This window comes from Sinohyriopsis cumingii, chromosome 10 (assembly GCF_028554795.1).
Source record: "Sinohyriopsis cumingii isolate HCF-2022 chromosome 10, ASM2855479v2, whole genome shotgun sequence".
NCBI lineage: Eukaryota > Metazoa > Mollusca > Bivalvia > Unionida > Unionidae > Sinohyriopsis > Sinohyriopsis cumingii.
In genome coordinates, this window is record NC_142970.1 from 100,611,721 (window position 1) to 100,632,963 (window position 21,243).

Below are 21,243 nucleotides of genomic sequence, written 5' to 3' on the forward strand. Positions count from 1 at the left end.
TACCAGGATGATGCCTCTAGTCTGTGGACGTATACGGATATATACATGTATATGAATTCATGGTAAAAATGGGTTCAACTTATATCACTACAATATAATGACATGATGCATATGAAACGGTTCCATGCAAGTTAGCGCTTTTTGGTGTCAACAATGAAGACCAAGGCAACTTGCATATTTGCCAACAGTTTTTTTGGAGACAAATTTCATCAAACTGCAACAATAATGTGTTTGTACAATATCTGTATGAACCATAAGGGCTTCTTTATTTACTGCAATTGGTATTGTATGCATCCATATGTGTGAGTGTGTGTGTGTGTGTGTGTTTTTGTGTGTGTGTCAATGTAGATAGGTAGTCATCATGTTTAATAACAAGTCACCATAATTTTGGATATACAATATCACTTAAAACTTATACAGTCAAACAATAAGGTGGAATAACCTATGGCTCCCATGCACAACATTATAATGAGGGAGTACTGCAGTATGACAAACTTTATTACTTTGATTAAAATATTAAATTAAAAAACGAGTAATGTAGATGTGTACAAAAAGGAAGCATTTAAATGGAAAGTGAACTGTGAAATTTATATGGCTTTAAAATGCAATGAAATGTCTGCTAATTACTTAGAAAAATGCAACTAAACGTCTGCAAATTATTTGTAGAAATTTATATTGTTTTAAAAATGCAACTAAATGTCTGCAAATTATTTCGAGAAATTATTACTTTTGTTTTACAGGAAAACAATATAGTAGGTGAGAAATCTGAACATCAAATCATAATAATAAACAGTCAAACCTGTCTTGGAGGCCATCTGTCTTAAGAGAGTACTGCTATGAGAAATGATCCATCTGTCCTGAGAAACTGAGTTCTCAATGCAGAAGATTTATTAACTATAGTATTATGACCTGTCATGAGAGACCACCTGTCTTGAGAGACCATTATTTTTTGCAGAAGGGGTGGTCTTTTAAGACAGGTTCTACTATATAGTTTCAACATCTGCAACAAAATGCCTCTAGTAGTAATATATGCACACTAATAAGCACTTTCTTGTATAAATGCAAATATATGACCTTTTGTACAAGTTATATTGAATAATACAGATAAATACAAAGTAAATAAACATACATCTATGTAGACAGCATTAGGTATAATTTAGCTGACATGTAATAACAGAGATTTTCTTGGGTGAGAATGAGGGTGGATTCATCATTTCAGTAAATAATTAGGCTATACTGGGAAGAAAATTTTCCCCAAGTTAATTGTAAAATTGGAAATTCTGCATACTTAGGGAATTTTTCTCATTTGGACCCGAGCCCATTTTCTGTCCCTTATGACCCCTAAAAAAATCCCTGAACAGTCATAGCATTATAGATACAATAGTCTACTGCATCCACACAGAAGTCAGTCAACATTATTGAGTATGTGACTAAATTGAATGATAATTGTCTGACAAAATTACACCAACTACATAGCTCTTATATATACAGAAACACTATATATTTGATACACAAGAAACTAATTCGAAGTAAAATTTGTACTTACAAGATCTGTTGGAGGTGCCAATGCCAATACATCAGCTCCAAGCTAAATAATAATAATAATAATAATAATAATAATAATAATGATGATAATAATAATAGTAATAATAATACTAATAATAATAATAATAATAGTAATAATAATAATAATAATAATAATAATAATAATAGTAGTAGTAATAATAATAATAATAATAATAATAATAGTAATAATAATAATAATAATAATAATAATAATAATAGTAATAGTAATAATAATAATAATAACAATAATAACAACAACAGTAATAATAATAATAATAATAGTAATAATAATAATAGTAATAATAATAATAATAATAATAATAATAATAATAATAGTAATAATAATAATAATAATAATAGTAATAATAATAATAATAGTAATAATAATAATAATAATAATAATAATAGTAATATGGGGAATTTATCTGTACTGGTAATAGATGACAAACAAATCTATTTTTTCTATTCTTTGCATTAAAATTATGCGAACTGACTATTCAGTTCTTAAAAATGAGTTTCACTGATATAAATTGTTCTCTACGATGATAAAAACAAGTCGGTGTAGGAAGTATGCATAACTACAAAATAGGTAAAATTGTAATACATTAAAATAAATCATTTCTACAGATAATGGACTCAAAGCTTAGTTTTGTAAATGTGTATGTGCATTTTTCTTCTAGTTTTATTCAGCCTAAATGACATTTAATACTGAGCGAAGTAAATGGTATATTGGCAGGAGATATGTGACAGCAAACAATCCAAGACCCTGCCAATTCAGCACTAAACCAGCCCGTTTGAGAAAGCCATGTGTCTTTGATTTGAATTTTTAATGTAGTTTTAATTTTTTTTTGTCATATCAAGCATCCTGGTATTCATAATGAGTAGAAGCAAATACAGTGAAACATTTCAATGACGGGTCTTCAAGGACTACATATATCTGACCTTTGACCTTTGGCAGAATTAGAATTAAATGAGCATGAAGTTCTAATCGTAGATGCAGGAAATGACAACCTTTTATTCCCTTGCATGCGGCTCAGTGAAAAATAGTTTCCATATGTCAATAAAAAAAAACCTGTTAAGTGAATATTTGGCAGCATGACAGTTAACCAGATTACATCAGTGACCTTGAGGTAAATGTCAGCAGGTCAAAATTACTGAAGGTTTTCTACGGTATAGCATACGTTTTGCTGACTTCATCATTTACTGTCATGGGGCTGTTTATAATTATTAAATCTTTATAATCATTTTTCTTATAAATTTCAAAACATTAGAAGAACACATCCATTTCATTCTATTACATCCAGTATCATCTAGAATTCATGGTGCTGTGATACACTTTGGTAGCAAGTGATGTCAAGTTAACGATGTCACAACATAATCATGTTCCTTGAATCTGTGTTATGTACAGTATTCCCTCCAATCACTCCCATTTGATTATTTATAAGTAATATCATGTATGAATACCTAATATTAAATGACCTCACAAATAACATCCATTTTTAAGGCACTCATAAACATCACTGTTGTGAGGGACTACTATACATACAAGTTCTACTATAGTAAAACCTCTCCTAGCAATCACCATATAAAGATATTTCTTTTAAAGAACTCCCCTTATAAAGCTACCTCTATATAAAGGACACCCTTAAATAAAGGCCAATATTTTGTTGTCCCTCAAATGTCTACAGCAGATAGGTTTTACCTATTTACTTCTCGTGGGTCGGTGGTTCTTCCCTGGGTTTTCCAGGGTTCTTCCTCCACCAGTTATACTGGCCGTCATGTATAGCCTATCTTGTGCTGAAAAATGGCATTAAACCCTAGAACAACAACAACAACAATCACCTATTTACAAACTGATTGTTAGGGGAAATAACTCATCTGTTCCTAACCGACACTCATTTAAGTTACCCACCAGAACACTCCTCCATCCTTTCTTGACTCTCATGTAGAGATCTTCGGTATCCATGACAAAGGCCAGTGTCCCAACTGGAACTTTGTGTCCCATCCTTAACAGCTCTGTTTTGTTCTCATACTGCACTGCTGCCTGCAAACGATGACAAAAATAGCTACAGTTTGTAGTCTAAACTGAATTTCAGTTCCACAAATCCTATTGATTTTTATGGAACACAAATTGATATTTAAAAAATGCCAATGATTCTAGGTAGGCATCTGAATCCCTTTCACATTTATTCACTTTGTGCAGGAAAAGTGAAGTATTCTCAATGAGTGAATGTTTCCTTGGGCATGAAAAGAACAGTTGTACGAAAGACATTTTGAGTTCAGACCATACAATTTCAAACTGAAAAAACAATCTTGTAAATTTTCCAAAAGTTTTGCTACTACTGTCTTATGCATCATCATATTTTACCGACAGCATATGAGAGTGAAATCAAGGCATTTCCTGGTCTCACATGAAAACAGTCTGCTGTATGCACTTAAAGCAATAAAAATAATTTAGACATCTTTTTATTCATTGTATGCATACAAAGAGACTAAATATAGTTTTTCATGGTATGCTGCATACATTCACTAATAAGTCTAGTCCAAATGCCAATCGCACAGATCCAGATCTACTGTCATATAATGAACCAGCAGATCCGAGTCTTGCAGTTGTTAAGAGTCATCAGTATAGCTCCTGATAAGCCAGAGTGTCATGCAGATCTGAGTCAATGTTGTTTGCACTTGAAACTTACTTGTGAATGAGTACATTGTATATACAGTATGTACCATAGTATTCTATACCAAGATAAAGAAAATTGTTTGACCATGTGCAGCTGTTGGTAATATTAGCAATGTTAGGTAATATTATCAATGTTAGGTAATGTTATCAATGTTAGGTTATCAATGTTAGGTAATATTATCAATGTTAGGTTATCAATGTTAGGTTATCAATGTTAGGTAATATTATCAATGTTAGGTTATCAATGTTAGGTAATATTATCAATGTTAGGTTATCAATGTTAGGTTATCAATGTTAGGTAATATTATCAATGTTAGGTTATCAATGTTAGGTAATATTATCAATGTTAGGGCTTAATATCGCTTGATCAAAGTGGTAACAATCAACTAATGTTATTATGATTTTTTAACCATTAAACATAAGGACGAAAAGATTTCATTTCTAGGGCAAATAATGTGCATTCTCGAGGTATCCCTCAGATTATCCTTGCTTATTTCTTCATTTAAATCTTTCCTGTGTATCATTTGACTCACCCATGCTGACGTTTACAAATCATAAAGTCATTATTTAATTCTGATTGAGAACTTGACATGGTATATAAAGGGTCTCACTTGCTTTGTTGGACACAATGCTGGATATCACATTATCTGATGTCATACACTGCAAAGGAAGACTACTCCAATGTGGAACTGATAAGTATGATGGCAGCATCTGTTTGATATCAATTTAACGGTGAGTAAAATGTGGTGAATTTTCATAAATTGCAAAAAGCTATATTGCCTGTTTCAACTGTATCTTCACTGTCAAGTCCTAAAATGTCTTCATTATGACAAGACACCCATAGGGTGTTGAACTTACAGTTGCACCAGATCCTGATCCAACACCTGGGGGTCCAGGTGGTCCTGGGGGTCCACGTAGTCCATTGGAATCCCCTGGGGGTCCTGGAGGTCCAGGGGGACCCCTCTGCCCCACTCCTGGGATGCCTTGTGGACCATCTCTTCCTGTGGGACCCTATAAAAGAAGGACATTGCAAAAACATTATTAACGCCAGCTTTCTTGCATCAAATAAAAGGTTGTACTGAGGCCAATGAAAAATGTCATCTTTTCTATGATGATCTTGGTAAATTACCAAGTTAATTCTGGTAAATGTCTCCAGCTGTGTTCAAGAATATGTCAAATACACTATCCGAGCAAGTGTTACTGCTCATGTTCAAGGATAGCATTATATGACAGCTCAGGTGAGCAAGAATACCATCGATGGAAAAAGTATATTGTTGACCCCATGTTTAATAGATAACTTTACTCTTGAGCGGAATTCACTTTTCTTCTTTCAGTCACAGTATCCTGCCATTTAACCTTTTCACACCAAATATGATTCTTCCTTGCTACAAATGTAAGCCATGCACAAAGGTTGATCAAAGTGGTAACAATCAACTAATGTTATTATGCAGAAACCATAATGCTTCCAGCAGTCATTAACCTTGAACTTGGACTTTTTAATAAAAAAATCAATATACTCATTGCTTACCCTAGGTGCAAGTCATCCACAAATGTGTAATTAATATTTTTGTCTGCAAACCTCTGTTATTCTTTTAATAACAGTGACCTTGACCTTTGAACTTTTAAAGCTAGAATTGATATATTTTTCTCTTACTTGCAGTGAAAGCCATCCTTGATAATGGAAGACTGTAGTTATTGTGGAAAAGCACTTTTTCTTCTTACAATGATCTTGACCTTTTAAACTTTTGACCCTAAAATTGATATTTTTCCTCAACCCCAGTGCCAGCAATCCACAAAGTCTCATAACTGTAGATATGGAGAACTCTAGTTTCATGTGGAAATAATAAAAAAATTATTTTAGTAACAGTGACATTGAACTTGAGCTATTATTCCCAAATTGATATGGTTCCTCTCCATCTCAAGCTCAAGCCATCCACTAAGTTTGGTAGCAGTAGATAATTGACAACTCGAGTTACTGTGCTGTAATGAGATTGGTAACAATCGGGCAAATGTATGACTGGGCAAGATCATAACCTAATACACTCCACCCCATCGCAGATGCAAAAAAATGTTAGGGACTTTTAATTAATGGAGCAATTTGCTTAGAAAAGAAAGATAAACAATCTAAAAACAAAGACTCTTGTAGCAAAAACTTAAATAATAGCACAAGCAATCACAATTTGTCCAAACTGTATTATTCAAAACAGTATTGAAATTTCAAGCCTGTAGCTTTCATGTAATTACTGAAGACACTGTTTATCATAAATACATAGGCTTATCTTCTTAAGCCTCATGACATTAGTGACATTAACGCCACTGGACATGAAAGCTAATTAATTAATTAATTAATTAGTTACTACAAACTACTATGTGAGCAACTTACTGGAGGGCCAGGGGGTCCTGGTGGGCCCCTAACAGCAGTTCCATTCCCAGATTCTCCAGGAGGACCTCTAGGACCAATATCTCCTCTCTCACCCTTCTGACCCTGCAATGAATACAAACATTACTGTATCTACTCAATTATAAGACCAATCCAACACAATATCTCCTCTCTCATCCTTCTGACCCTGCAATGAATACACACATTACTGTATCTACTCAATTATAAGACCAATCCAACACAATATCTCCTCTCTCACCCTTCTGACCCTGCAATGAATACAAACATTACTGTATCTACTCAATTATAAGACCAATCCAACACAATATCTCCTCTCTCACCCTTCTGACCCTGCAATGAATACAAACATTACTGTATCTACTCAAATATAAGACCAATCCAAAAGCAAACTGCACAGACCCAGATCTGCCATCACATAATGCACCAGCAAACCTGGGTCTATGCAGTTTGTTTGGGGTAATCGGAATAACAACAAAAAATTGTACCCTGCTCTACCAGATTAGGGTCTATGTTCTGCGGTTGACTTGACTTTTGAGCATACATGGTTTATTTGGAATGTGACAAGAGCATTCTACTGGTGAATACATTAACTTTAATAGGTAAAATATACATGTTATCAGTAAATTGATTTGGACACTCATATCATGTCAAGTTGATAGTGGAAGGGCATCAGTTCTTGTGAGACCTAAATGATCAAGTGTGATCTGATGCCCTTCCACTATGAAATGAGAAATAATAGAAGCACACAGATTGTTACTCTACTGATGATGTGTTTTATTATATACTCTAAACAAATTATTTTAAAATAGAAAGTCAATATTTTATGTTGGTTTTGTCACTGGATGGTTGCTTTTTTATATTCCATCCATTTCTTTATATGTCTGTTGTATGGGGCATTACCCTCAACAGCAAGGAATCTCCAGATACACATCTTATACAAGCTTTTAGACCTGCCTTGGACAAAATTAGATTAAAAACATCTTGTATAAGGATACATATACAATAAATACAGTTAGATGCTTTATCTTGTAATTACATTATATATAAATTTGTATAGCTCTTCTTAATGACATTTATAAAAATGTCATTTAAAAAAATCACTTTATGAGACACAAGACAATAATTGTTATATGACTCAGATATTACAATAACTGAAACTTGATGATATTTAAAGCAAGCGTTTCACATTATGCAAGATCTGTAAGCTTCAATAATCATGTGGTGCTCTGGACAATGCTTGATCCACAAATAACACAAACAAATTAGTTCTCATGAAAACCTAAACCAACAACCTGCCCTAAACTTAAAATAGTTATCTTGCTACTTTATATAGGAAAGTTGTCTCCCTTGAAAAGTTGTCTCCCTTGAAATATTCCACAACCACATATAGGTCATTCTTTCGTTTTAAAATATGGGGTTGTCTGATCTGTAGATTATTTATAAAATTTAATTCCACAAGAACAACTGCTGAATAAAAAGTATTATATGTCAAATGTCAAGATTTATTGTTATTTTCAAATACGTCTAGTCTATAGTGATGAACCTGGTACACTGAAGTTATTGGCAGATATAAATTTAAGTCAGTGACATTGTTACTCAGTAAAAATGATTATGAACAAAACAGCATGTATGAATTACTGTACTTTCAGTTTAAACTAATAATGACTTTAGCAAAGTGATAAAAAGATAGAATTAAGTTCTAACGCTGAAAAAAAAATCATTGCATTTACGTTTTCAGTGAAATAGAAAAATGTCAGTCATATATAGTATAAATGGGATCTAATCCAATGAGGTGTCCCTATTGACATGAAGCAGGATAAAACCAATTAAGATTAAAATAAAATAAAATAAAAATAATCTAAATAAATTTACAATAATTTAGGCATACTTTCAATATCTACTTTCAATTTCTATTCAAAAGTTTATTTTAAAACCTTACTGATTCAAAGTGCATTTTTCATTTCCTGCAATCTGCTTTACCAACATGTCATATGCTTAAATCTGTCAAGAAAATACAGTCACAGTAACGTCCACTTTTGATGCCTTTTGTATTCCATTTTTAATTTCTGATAAACACATTTTTCTGTGTCAAAGTTTATTACATGTTGTTCCAACATCTAAAACTTTTTCCAGGTAAAGATAGCACAAGGCTGATGCAAATTCTGAATGGTCAATTTTCAGCGCAGTTTGATGATAAAATTTAGGCATGATATCACATAAGGATTAGAACACATGATCTAGATCTACTGGTGTCAACACGGCTATTTCTCTATATAAATTTTGTGTGACCAGAAATCAAAAGCTAACAAAAAATGCTCATAATGGCAAAATTTGCAGCTAAAAATAGGAATAGTTTTTCCAATATTTGAATGGTTAACATCTCGGTATATTTATTTGATTTACCGACTTGCCAGTACAAAAACCAGGGTTCTGAAGAATATTCTATCTCATTTGTGAACCAAGCATTTGATGTGTCACACTCAAAAACATTAAACACAGAATTTTAGCACAAACAATTATGTGGGTTTCACTATAGCCGATTGCAAAATGCTTGCCAAAAGCAGGCTCATAACATTTTAATTATTCATCCTTCAATATTTTATGTTTGTGTTTAGTTTTACTAAAACAAATACATACTGGTAACCCATCTCGTCCATCCCTTCCTGGCTCACCCTGTCAATAGAAAATATACAGAACAATGTTTTACTCCTTGCTTTGAGAATAAGAAAAGAAAGTGGAGATGGAAGAAAAATGACAAGAAATAGAGATATAGGAAAAATGGGTGGACTTAAATAACAACACTAGTGCGTAATATTTCTGTTTATTTTATGTATATTTACATGTCAATGCCTACGTGCATCAATTAAAATCTTGACTGTTAGGGTTACAACCTAGATTTTGGAAACAAAATGTACATCAGTTGTGAAAAACAATTAAGGTGAAGGAGGCTTACCCTATTTACTGCATATGATGGGACACGATAAAATAATTATTTTTTTTCCTGTCCCAGAACTTATGGTGAAACATTTTTTTCACTTTCGTCATATGTCCCAAGGCTTAAGAAATGAAATAAATTTGTATTGCATTTGTGCTTGCCCTCCCGCCATTGCATGTTGCAATAAAATAGATAAATAAAATGCTTAACTGATAATTAAAAGAAAGAAACTAACCTTGTGTTATCATTTATTCCTTTATTCAACAAATAAAATATTTCCATGAAATCCATATAAGTGGCGTATGCTTCCATACTGTAGCATGTATCAATTATGTCCGATACCACACACCACGTTATCATTGACATGAACATTGAGAAACAAGTTGTGTGTGGTTGTACTCAAAGGTTTGAACATGTTATTCGACTGAAAACTGGATCCAACGAAATCGCAAACAAGAGGGAAATAGTCAATTGATATCCTGAAGACGCCATACACGCATGACACGGTGTTGGATGGAAAATAATCAAGACTGAATTATATCCAGGCCTACTGTAAGACAGTATGTCGCAAATAAAAATCGTCATTTGAAAACACATTCACTTGAGTGCAAGTGACAATCTTTCCCCCAGCTTGGGTTACAAAATTAGCCTTACTATTTACCCGCAGACATCAATGCTCCTTTGTATTAATTGTAACCACATATGCCAAGCACATAGAAGTCCTGATGGTGAATAAACATGACTGGCAGCAAGCAGTTAACTCCTTCTTTGAACCTACCGACAGGACATCAAAGACAAAAGGTTATTTTTATTACAAAGCAAGCCGATCTCAGAAGCCGACTATAGATTCTGTGAAGTGAGCCGATTTTTGTTTTTTAATATACAAAGCTGGCCGAGATATGGAAGTAAACTTGGGTTCATTTTCACCTTTATTCACGGGAATTTCGAAAATAAACTGAAACAATGGAACAAATTTTCAAGTGACACAATATAGTGCTTTGTGCACAGATGTCTATGACCCAGCAATATTTGGAGAAAATAAAATCATGTGATGAATTCATGAAGGCCAGAAGAAAAGCATACAATTTCGCAAACGAGAAGGAAATAATCAACCGATATATTGAAGACAACTGCCATTCACGTATGGTACAGTGTTTGGTGCAAAACAGCCAAGATTAATTTATATCCAGGTTTACTGTATGCCAGTATCTCGCAAATAAAAATCATTATTTGAAAACACATTCACTTGAGCGCAAGTGACAATCTTTTTGCTGGTGTGGGTTACAAAAGTATCATTACTATTTACATGCAGACATCAGTGCACCTTTGTATTAATTATTACTACAGATGCCAAGATCATAGAAGCCCTTGTGGTAAATAAACACAACTGGCAGCCAGCAGTAAATTTCTTCTTTGAACTTACCGACAGGACATCAAAGACAATGGTTATTTTTATGACAAACAAGCCGACGTCAGAAGCAAACTTTGGACTCGGAAGCAGATTTTTTATTTTTTAAAGGATAGCAATACAAAGGATATTTTATTGCAAAGCAAGCTGACCTCGGAAGCCGACAATGGATTCTTTTAAGTGTGTCGATTTTTTATGTTTTAGGTTTGAATATTCAAAGACAGCCGAGATATGGAAGCTAACTTTAGTTCTTTTCACCACTATTCACAAAAATTTTGAAAATAAAGCAAAATAATGGAACAGTTTTTAAAGTTACACAATATAGTGCTTCGTGCGCGAACATCGATGACCCAGCATCATCCAGAAGATTTGGAGAAAATAAAATCACGTGATGAATTCGTGAAGGCCAGAAGAGAAACATCATTTCGCTGACGATATTATCATTAACACTGATGAAACTCTAGTGTACTTTGATCACATTCCTGGATGGACTGACAATAAGATGGGCATCAGAAGTGTGAGAATTAGCAAAACTAGTGCAGATTTTAAAAAATCTGACTTTTGTCCTTGCAGTTTCCGCTTCAGGTGGTGTGTTGCCTCTAACAATTTTTCACAGTATGAGAAAGCTAAAAAAAAAAATATTCATGTACCAAAAGAATAGATCGTACGTGTGCAGGAGAAGGGTTGTGTTGATGAGATGCTGCCGCAGTGGATTAAAGAGTTTTATCTCAAGAAAACAGTTTTATATTTTTTAAAATAAAATTTCAGCTGTAGTGCAATTTCCGACATGTAATTTTTGAATGATTTAACAGGTGTCCCACAACTTACGACTTGAAAATAACGATGTGTCCCAGAACATACAGTGCACAAAACAATTACTTTTAAAATTAATTTATGGTGTCCGAACAAATACGGTGTCCCAACATATACGGTAAATATGGTAGTCACTTTTAATATTATTATACAGAGAAAGGAAATTTTGGACCAAAATGGTGTGATTAAAGACTGAACTAAGTAAAAATTTAGAATCTGAAATTATGTGATTCTACCTTTTGGCCCACACCACCAATGCCGCTGATGGCTGCCCCAGGTGGTCCTGGAGGTCCTGGATCACCTTTGAGACCTTTAATTCCAATACCATGCTCTCCTTTTCTGCCAGGGAAACCACGGTTTCCTCGAGGACCCTAAAAATAATTTGGAAAATGTAAATTATATGCAATGTTGCAAAAGAAACCCAAGCCTTCCAATCTAAAATGAGATAATTTAAGATTACAATATTAAATAGTGTAAAGTGAGGCAATTTAAAGACTAAGACTTGTAGACATTATCTGCAATAATACTTTTCATTCTCAAGGAGGCAATATATAGATTATATATTAACTATACAGCTGCAAGATAAAAACTTCTTCAATCTAAAGGAATGAAATGAAAAGATTACAAACATAAACAATTTTTTTAAATTTCATTTTAAAGGGAGACAATTTGATTTTTAAATTCTTAAAGACCTAGTTGCCATAAAAGGTTTTCAAGTTTAAAGGCAGTTTATATTTAATATTTCTGCTGTGATTTCTTTTGGTTATAATGTGCTGAACACATAAAATATAGGTTTCTTTTAAAACACTATAAAATTGCAAAAACATTTTTCAACATAAAATTGCAGTTTTTCATAATCTGTCAAACTTTGTTAATTTTGTAATGATAACAAATAACCTAAAATATAATTCATACATTTCTGTTTACATTGTACATTACCAGTGCATATTTCAAATACTTTTATACACTCCATGACCCTTACTGATATTCTTAATCATAGCCAATTATGGAACACTACTTCAATTATTCTCTTGTTCCCCATTATGATATTTGAACCTTTATATATATATATCTTAATTTGGATCAACAATGGAATTTTAACTTGAATTTCACTGTTTCTTGTAATGTCACATTTAAATTAAGTAAACAGTTGAGATGCTCTCATCTGCCACATGCATGTGGCCCGAGATATTTGTCATATATACTAAGCTGCACAAGTGCTTTTTTTCTGGGTTGGTGGAAAGAAGAAGTCTAAAATGGCATGGGGATATGTACAGGTCATCAGGCTGAGACATGTACAGGAGCCATACCAAACAAGTTCTTTCCCAGAATCAATAAAAAATTTGAATGCGTTTTTTTATTCTTATGCTTCACGAATATCTAAAGTATGATGCAATGAAATTCAAAATCAACTAGGATTCATGAAAGTTCAAATTATATAAATGCCAACATCAAAGAAGGTACCAAAGTTCGAATCTGCATCTGTGATATGGAAACATGGATTGAACAACCATATCAAATGCTAGATCAAGCATGTAAGATAAAATGGGTATGTAATACAAAAATAAGATCTGTCCTGTTATGTTAAAAAATGAACAGATCATTAAATCCTAAATAATGGGTAAGGATTACCTCAATTAAATCTAAACAAGAGATAGACAAATCTTTGTATGTGTGAAATTCCTTAAGCTTTGCAGCAAATGTTGGACAAATCATGTGCAATTCATGACACAAGTAGCTGTCTGCAGCTAAAAATGTCATAAGAGTTACTTCCCTTGTGCAAAAAATGACACTCTCAATTAAACATTTACAATTTGGATTGAATATTCAAAAGTAAGTAGTACCATCTGCTGCATTTCTCCAAGTCAGCTAACAGACTAATTAACAGTATCATCTGTGTATTTGAGCTTACTAACAACACAATGTGATTTGTGCTTGCACAACATTCATCCAAACACTGCAGAGAAAACAACCCTTTTGCAGGAATGTTAATGAAAGAAAGGAAAATCTGTTTTAAATGCATAATATTCTAATCACATGATCTACATATGCATACAAATGTATATCAAATTTAATTTTTGTCTGTGTCACAAGTTTTTTGCATAACCATGGAAAAATGATTTTCATTTTTCATTTTAAGAATCAGAAGCAAACAAAAAGTGATGAATCACAGTTTCCATTCACATTCTGAAAAGCCCAATAAAAGATAACATCTGTATTCATCACATCCATATTTGCCTAATTGTTCTAACAATCATCACAGGCTGGATGGACTGATTATGGAAGTACAGGCATACAGGACCAAATCAAAATCTCTCCTGTACGCAGTGGGACATAAAAAAGCCAGGGCTGATCAAATCCCATAGCCCAACATCCCGGACTAAAAAATGTTGATGTCGGACAAGTAAAATTTGTGAAGATCCTAGTCCAGGACAAATGCTTATTTCCTATTTTAAAACAAGTCAGGCAGGTGCCATTTTTCATCTTTAATCACCTTACTTACCTGGCCATTCATGCCCCCTCCCCCAATATACTAAATGCCTGAATCTAGTTCTGCCTGCTTGTTCATACATATCCCATCCTATTAAGTGGTCCTAGATAACTGTCACATGTGTGCATGTTCTATTATCACTTGAATGTGTATTGGGCTATGTGATCAAATTATCAGCCAATCCAAACACTTTAAACAAACAATTCCAGGTATGATTAACTAGCAGCATTTGTAATGAGTTTGTTAATTGGTCACCTCAGATACTCATGAGATCATCACCCTTTGATTTCAGTCCAGTGAGTCAATGCTATTCAATTAATAAAAGGCACTTTAAAGGCATTAATGTTGGTTTCCTCTATGTACATATTAAATGACAATAATGATTCCTGAGGGTTTTGAATGATTATGCAGAGGATCAGCTACCATGAGTAACATTTTGACTGAAGCAAGGCAATTACATTAAATTTAAGGATCTGTGCTAAATATTTCAATTGCAAAATAAAAGCTGTGACAACTCTGGAATTTGTTGATGAGTGAGGTTATCTTTACTATGTTGATAAAATGAGTTAACTGAATTATTTTTTATGGTGAAAATTTGGAGAAGGAACATTCAAGCGAAAGAGGAGGAATAAAACATAAGTCTGAGATAACTATTTCTTCGAAGAGACTTAATCCAGAGTTCACAGCAGAAAACATGTAAAATATATGACACAAATGAGACTAAGAAATGTTTAGTCACACTGGATTGAAAATTGTTCATGGTTTGAATCACTGCCAACAGTATTCCAAACTGCAACAGGCTGGAAATTCAACTGGTGTGTTTTTTCAATGGAAATGACAAATTTATGATTGAACTCATGAATTCTCATTACAGCACTGGACCTCACAAGTCCTAATCAGCACAGTATTTGTATTATAAATTCTTATTACAGCTCTGGACCTTATAAGTCCTGCACTACACTGTTAATGCATGATAAATCCTCATTACAGCTCTGGACTTCACAAGTCATATGTGGCACAGTATATGCATGATCCAGTCTCATTACAGTTCTGGACCTCACAAGTCCTATGCAGCACAGTATATGCATGATCAAGTCTCATTACAGCTCTGGACCTCACAAGTCCTATGCAGCACAGTATATGCATGATCAAGTCTCATTACAGATCTGGACCTCACAAGTCCTATGCAGCACAGTATATACATGATCCAGTCTCATTACAGCTCTGGACTTCACAAGTCCTATGCAGCGCAGTATATGCATGATCAAGTCTCATTACAGCTCTGGACTTCACAAGTCCTACACAGCACAGTATATGCATGATCAAGTCTCATTACAGCTCTGGACTTCACAAGTCCTATGGAGCACAGTATATGCATGATTCAGTCTCATTACAGCTCTGGTCTTCACAAGTCATATGCAGCACAAGATGCACATGATACTAAGCCAGGATGTGCAGAAAATGCCTGAAGTTAGAGTTGCTGACATTGTACTATGAAAGGACATTTTGTAAGCTAAATATGTATGAACTGAAAAAGAATTGATGGCTGTCTTTATAGCAGCCTACATGGTACTCATTTATGGAAAATCATAGTCTGATATGGAAATGCTCTGGTATTCATTTATGGAAAACCATAGTCTGATATGGAAATGCTCTGGTACTCATTTATGGAAAACCATTGTCTGATATGGAAATGCTCTGGTACTCATTTATAGAAAACCAAAGTCTGATATGGAAATCCTCTATGTACACCAGAGGAATGGCATTGAACTTGGTGTTAATTATAGGAACAGACTTGGTGTTATTTATAAGAACAGACTTGGTGTTGATTATAAGAACAGACCTGGTGTTGATTATAAGAACAGACTTGGTCTTAATTATAAGAACAGATTTGGTGTTAATTATAAGAACAGACTTGGTGTTAATTATAGGAACAGACTTGGTGTTGATTATAAGAACAGACTTGGTGTTGATTATAAGAACAAACCTGGTGTTGATTATAAGAACAGACTTGGTGTTAATTATAAGAACAGACTTGGTGTTAATTATAGGAACAGACTTGGTGTTAATTAAAAGAACAGACTTGGTGTTAATTATAGGAACAGACTTGGTGTTGATTATAAGAACAGACTTGGTGTTGATTATAAGAACAGACTTTGTGTTGATTATAAGAACAAACTTGGTGTTAATTATAAGAACAAACTTGGTGTTAATTAAAAGTACAGACTTGGTGTTAATTATAGGAACAGACTTGGTGTTAATTATTAGAACAGACTTGGGACATGACAATTTTGTTCTGTCATTTCATCAAGTCTTGTGAGAAGAAGTTAGGGTAAGCCTGAATTCCAGTAAAGTCATTTCCATTCTTGCTGACAGAAGTACTGATTCAAGATACAGTTTATAGTGAAACAATTAAGCCATTTGTGGATACAAATAAAATATATGCCTCTTCTTTTCTTCTTTCAAAAGATTAGAGTGTATACATATCATAAAATCTAGGCATGTTACTGAAATTTTGGGACTAGTATAAAGGTGTGGGGGGTACATGCAAATTTTGGGACTAGTATAAAGGTGTGGGGGGTACATGCAAATTTTGGGACTAGTATAAAGGTGTGGGGGGTACATGCAAATTTTCTGCAGCCACTAGTTCTGTAAAAACATTTAATCAGCTCTGAAAATGTTCATAATTGGACTTAACGCTTTGATGTTTTTGAGCTGTAATACATTCCTCTACACAATTCTGGTTACCAAGTTAATCACTTTATGACTTAATGCTGTGACCATTTTGAGCTGTAATACATTCCTCTACACAATTCTGGTTACCAAGTCAATCACTTTATGACTTAATGCTGTGACCATTTTGAGCTGTAATACATTCCTCTACACAATTCTGGTTACCAAGTCAATCAATTTATGACTTAATGCTGTGACCATTTTGAGCTGTAATACATTCCTCTACACAATTCTGGTTACCAAGTCAATCACTTTATGACTTAATGCTTTGACCATTTTGAGCTGTAATACATTCCTCTACACAATTCTGGTTACCAAGTCAATCAATTTATGACTTAATGCTTTGACCATTTTGAGCTGTAATACATTCCTCCACACAATTCTGGTTACCAAGTCAATCACTGTATGACTTAATGCTTTGACCATTTTGAGCTGTAATACATTCCTCTACACAATTCTGGTTACCAAGTCAATCACTTTATGACTTAATGCTTTGACCATTTTGAGCTGTAATACATTCCTCTACACAATTCTGGTTACCAAGTCAATCACTTTATGACTTAATGCTTTGACCATTTTGAGCTGTAATACATTCCTCTACACAATTCTGGTTACCAAGTCAATCACTTTATGACTTAATGCTTTGACCATTTTGAGCTGTAATACATTCCTCTACACAATTCTGGTTACCAAGTCAATCACTTTGCTGCATTCTGTAAGAATGTGTCAGAAATGAAGTAAGACTAAAAACATGCATATATCTACATATACAACAAATCAAGAGCATCCAGCCAACTACTCACAGCAAAACCTGGGAATCCAATTTCTCCCTGGGGACCTCTGATTCCCCTGGGTCCAGGTGGTCCTGGTTCCCCTGGGACTCCTGGCTGTCCTGGATCTCCAGCATCTCCTTTGTCTCCCTGGAGACAGAATTATAATAATTATCATCGCTATTAAACATATGAATTTATCTAACATGTAAATAAATTTTCTCATTTATATATTTCAAGTATGTAATTTGTAGTTACAGTAAGGCTGTATAAAAATGTTGCATATTTAGTAAAATAAAGTGCACAAAGATGGATAGTGTTTCTTTATGCAATGCTTAAAAAAATAAAAAAATAAAAAAATACAATGATAGATACAATCTTTCTTATATACATAAACATGCAAGGTATAGAAATATAGCAACAATTTACATGCTTGGCACATGACAACTTTAAATTCCAGCAAGAATATATACAACCCTGTATATTTCATTCTAGAATTACACTAGAGCTTAATTGTTACAGAGACAATGTAATAATATTCAATATAATATTCAACATCATGATACTGTATAATTCTTCTCACTGAGTGTCTCCCAAATACAGAGTTTTTTTCTGTACAAATAAATAATTTTTCATGGCAAGTTTTTATCTGGACAAATGTGCCTGAACTAGGGACAATTTACTACATTTTACTTATTTTTATATCTTTTGCATGAAAACTGATTAAAAGTTTAGAAGTTTCAAAGATGTATTTCATATATTTTAATACAAGTACAAGAGATCTTTGTTTTTGTCAAACCCGACTTTTATTTTAATAGAAAAAAAGCTTCACACTGAACACTGAACTTGATCTAAAAACCTTAACATTAGCTTTAATCTATGGTGCTGATAGATATATGGATGGACAGATAGATATATGGATTGACAGATGTATGGATGGATGGACAGATGTAAGTATCAATGGACAGATCAAAGTATGTATGTATGGATTGATGTAAGTATTGATGGACAGATGAAAGTATGTATGGTTCATCAGATGCATGGATGAATGTATGGATGGACAGGTTAAGTATATATGGATGGAGAGATGTATGGATGGATAGATTTAAGTATATTTGGAAGGACAGATGTAGGTATGTTTGGATGGACAGATGTATGGATGTATGGATGGACAGATGTAAGTATGTATGGCTGGACTGTGTAGATGTACGGATAGACAAATCTAAGTATATATGGATGGACAGATGTATGGATGGATAGATTTAAGTATATGTGGAAGGACAGATGTAGGTATGTTTTGATGGACAGATTAAGAGTGGGTGGATGGACAGATGTAAGTATGGATGGTTGGACTGTATGGAAGTATGGATAGACAGATATAAGAATGTATGGATGGACAGATTTTAATGGATGCATGGATAGACAGATATAAGTATGTATGGATGGACAGATGTAAGTATGGATGGCTGGACTGTATGGATGTATGGATAGACAGATATAAGTATGCATGGATGGACAGATGTAAGTGTGGATGGAAGGACAGATTAAGAGTGGGTGGATGGAAAGATGCAAGTATGGATGGTTGGACATACACTGGTGCCAAAGTAATCATCATGCCAAGCTATGCAAAGATGGGCATCAAAAAAAAGCAAATTTCTCTCTTTTTTTTTCAAGAGAAAACCTAACAGACTTCATATATCAATTAATTTCAATAATTTAAACTTCTGAACTTGGGTTAATTTTAATATATGACCAACATGTTTTGTATCAAAACTATTGCAACTGTAAGTGGTAATTAATTTCATATGTCTAGGAATGTACCTTTGGTCCTGGTTGTGAAGATGTTTCGTGCATAATACTGCTGGGAACTGCTGGTCCTGGGGGACCAGGGATCCCAGGGGGGCCTTGTGGTCCTGCAGGACCTTCTTTGCCTGGTAATCCATCCTTGCCATCTTCTCCTCTATCTCCCTTAAGGCCCTATTTTAGGAATACAAATACAATACAAATTAGAAATGCCACTTCTAACTCCCTTAAGGCCCTATTTTAGGAATGTTAACAATACAAATTAGAAATGCCACCTTCTAACTCCCTTAAGGCCCTATTTTAGGAATGTTAACAATACAAATTAGAAATGCCACCTTCTATCTCCCTTAAGGCCCTATTTTAGGAATGTTAACAATACAAATTAGAAATGCCACCTTCTATCTCCCTTAAGGCCCTATTTTAGGAATGTTAACAATACAAATTAGAAATGCCACCTTCTATCTCCCTTAAGGCCCTATTTTAGGAATGTTAACAATACAAATTAGAAATGCCACCTTCTATCTCCCTTAAGGCCATAGTGTACAAATGTTGACAATACAAATTTGAACTGCCACTGACTAAATCTCAGTACTGACAAAAGGAAAAAAAGATTTGTAAAAAAGCCAGCAGTCATCAGAAGGGAGAGTAAATTAATTTTTTTGTAGTAAATTTTTATAATACAAAACATTTATCAAGAGCAAATATATATTTACTGACTGAACTCATTAAATGTATAGATACCTCAGAAATAGATATGTGATAGACAATACATACTCATGAGCAATCTGCAACACTATGTTTATTACAAGTTGAGAAAAAGAGTTAAACAAGATCTAAAACTAATTAAAAAAGAGCTGGAGACTAATATATATACATGATTGCTAAATATATTCCATAGCACTCTGTTCGATCAACCAATTCAGTAAGCTTGCATTCGTGAAGCATAATATATTACAATGGTTTGTCCAAAATCTCTTAAAAATATCCTTTATTAGCCGACAGGTTTCCATCCTGGCATGTGAGATAGAATGCAAGCAGATGGTAAATCCCACTTAGAACCAAGAATTTAGTAAATCTGGGCACAGGTGAAAAAAGGTGACCAAATCTGACTATAATTTGAGCCTTTCCATATTAATATCAATATCAATATTACAAATGAATATTAATGTCAATATTAAAACTGAATATTAATATCAATATTGCAAATGAATATTAATATCAATATTAAAAATGAATATCAATATCAACATTAAAACTGAATATTAATATTAATATTAAAAATGAATATTTATATCATCATTAAATATGAATATTAATATCAATGTTAAAAATGAATATTAACGTCAATATTAAAAATGAATATTAATATCAATTTTAAAAATGAATATTAATAGCAACATTAAAAATGAATATTAATATCAATATTAAAAATGAAAATTAATATCAATATTAAAAATGAAAATTAATATCAATATTAAAAATGAAAATTAGTATCAATATTAAAAATGAATATTAATATCAATATTAAAAATGAATATTAATATCAATATTAAAAATGAAAATTAATATCAATATTAAAAATGAAAATTAGTATCAATATTAAAAATGAATATTAATATCAATATTACAAATGAAAATTAGTA

The 21,243-nt window shown here is 33.1% G+C and overlaps 1 protein-coding gene across 8 annotated transcripts in view; it reads right to left on the reverse strand.

Moving 5' to 3' along the window:
* Positions 1-21,243, reverse strand: part of LOC149790726 (uncharacterized) — a 239,247-nt gene that overhangs the window by 35,814 nt on the left and 182,190 nt on the right. For 6 of the 8 annotated variants that reach the window (XM_089972776.1, XM_089972780.1, XM_089972775.1 and 3 more), the window contains 9 exons: positions 19,619-19,774; positions 17,831-17,947; positions 12,040-12,174; positions 9,285-9,320; positions 6,630-6,731; positions 5,105-5,257; positions 3,479-3,610; positions 1,547-1,588; positions 4-21 (listed from right to left, as the gene is read on the reverse strand). In XM_089972776.1, the coding sequence (XP_089828902.1) occupies positions 4-21; positions 1,547-1,588; positions 3,479-3,610; positions 5,105-5,257; positions 6,630-6,731; positions 9,285-9,320; positions 12,040-12,174; positions 17,831-17,947; positions 19,619-19,774 (891 nt within the window). The remainder of the gene's footprint in view (positions 1-3; positions 22-1,546; positions 1,589-3,478; positions 3,611-5,104; positions 5,258-6,629; positions 6,732-9,284; positions 9,321-12,039; positions 12,175-17,830; positions 17,948-19,618; positions 19,775-21,243) is intronic. The other 2 variants (XM_089972779.1, XM_089972781.1) reach the window with 1 other exon arrangement.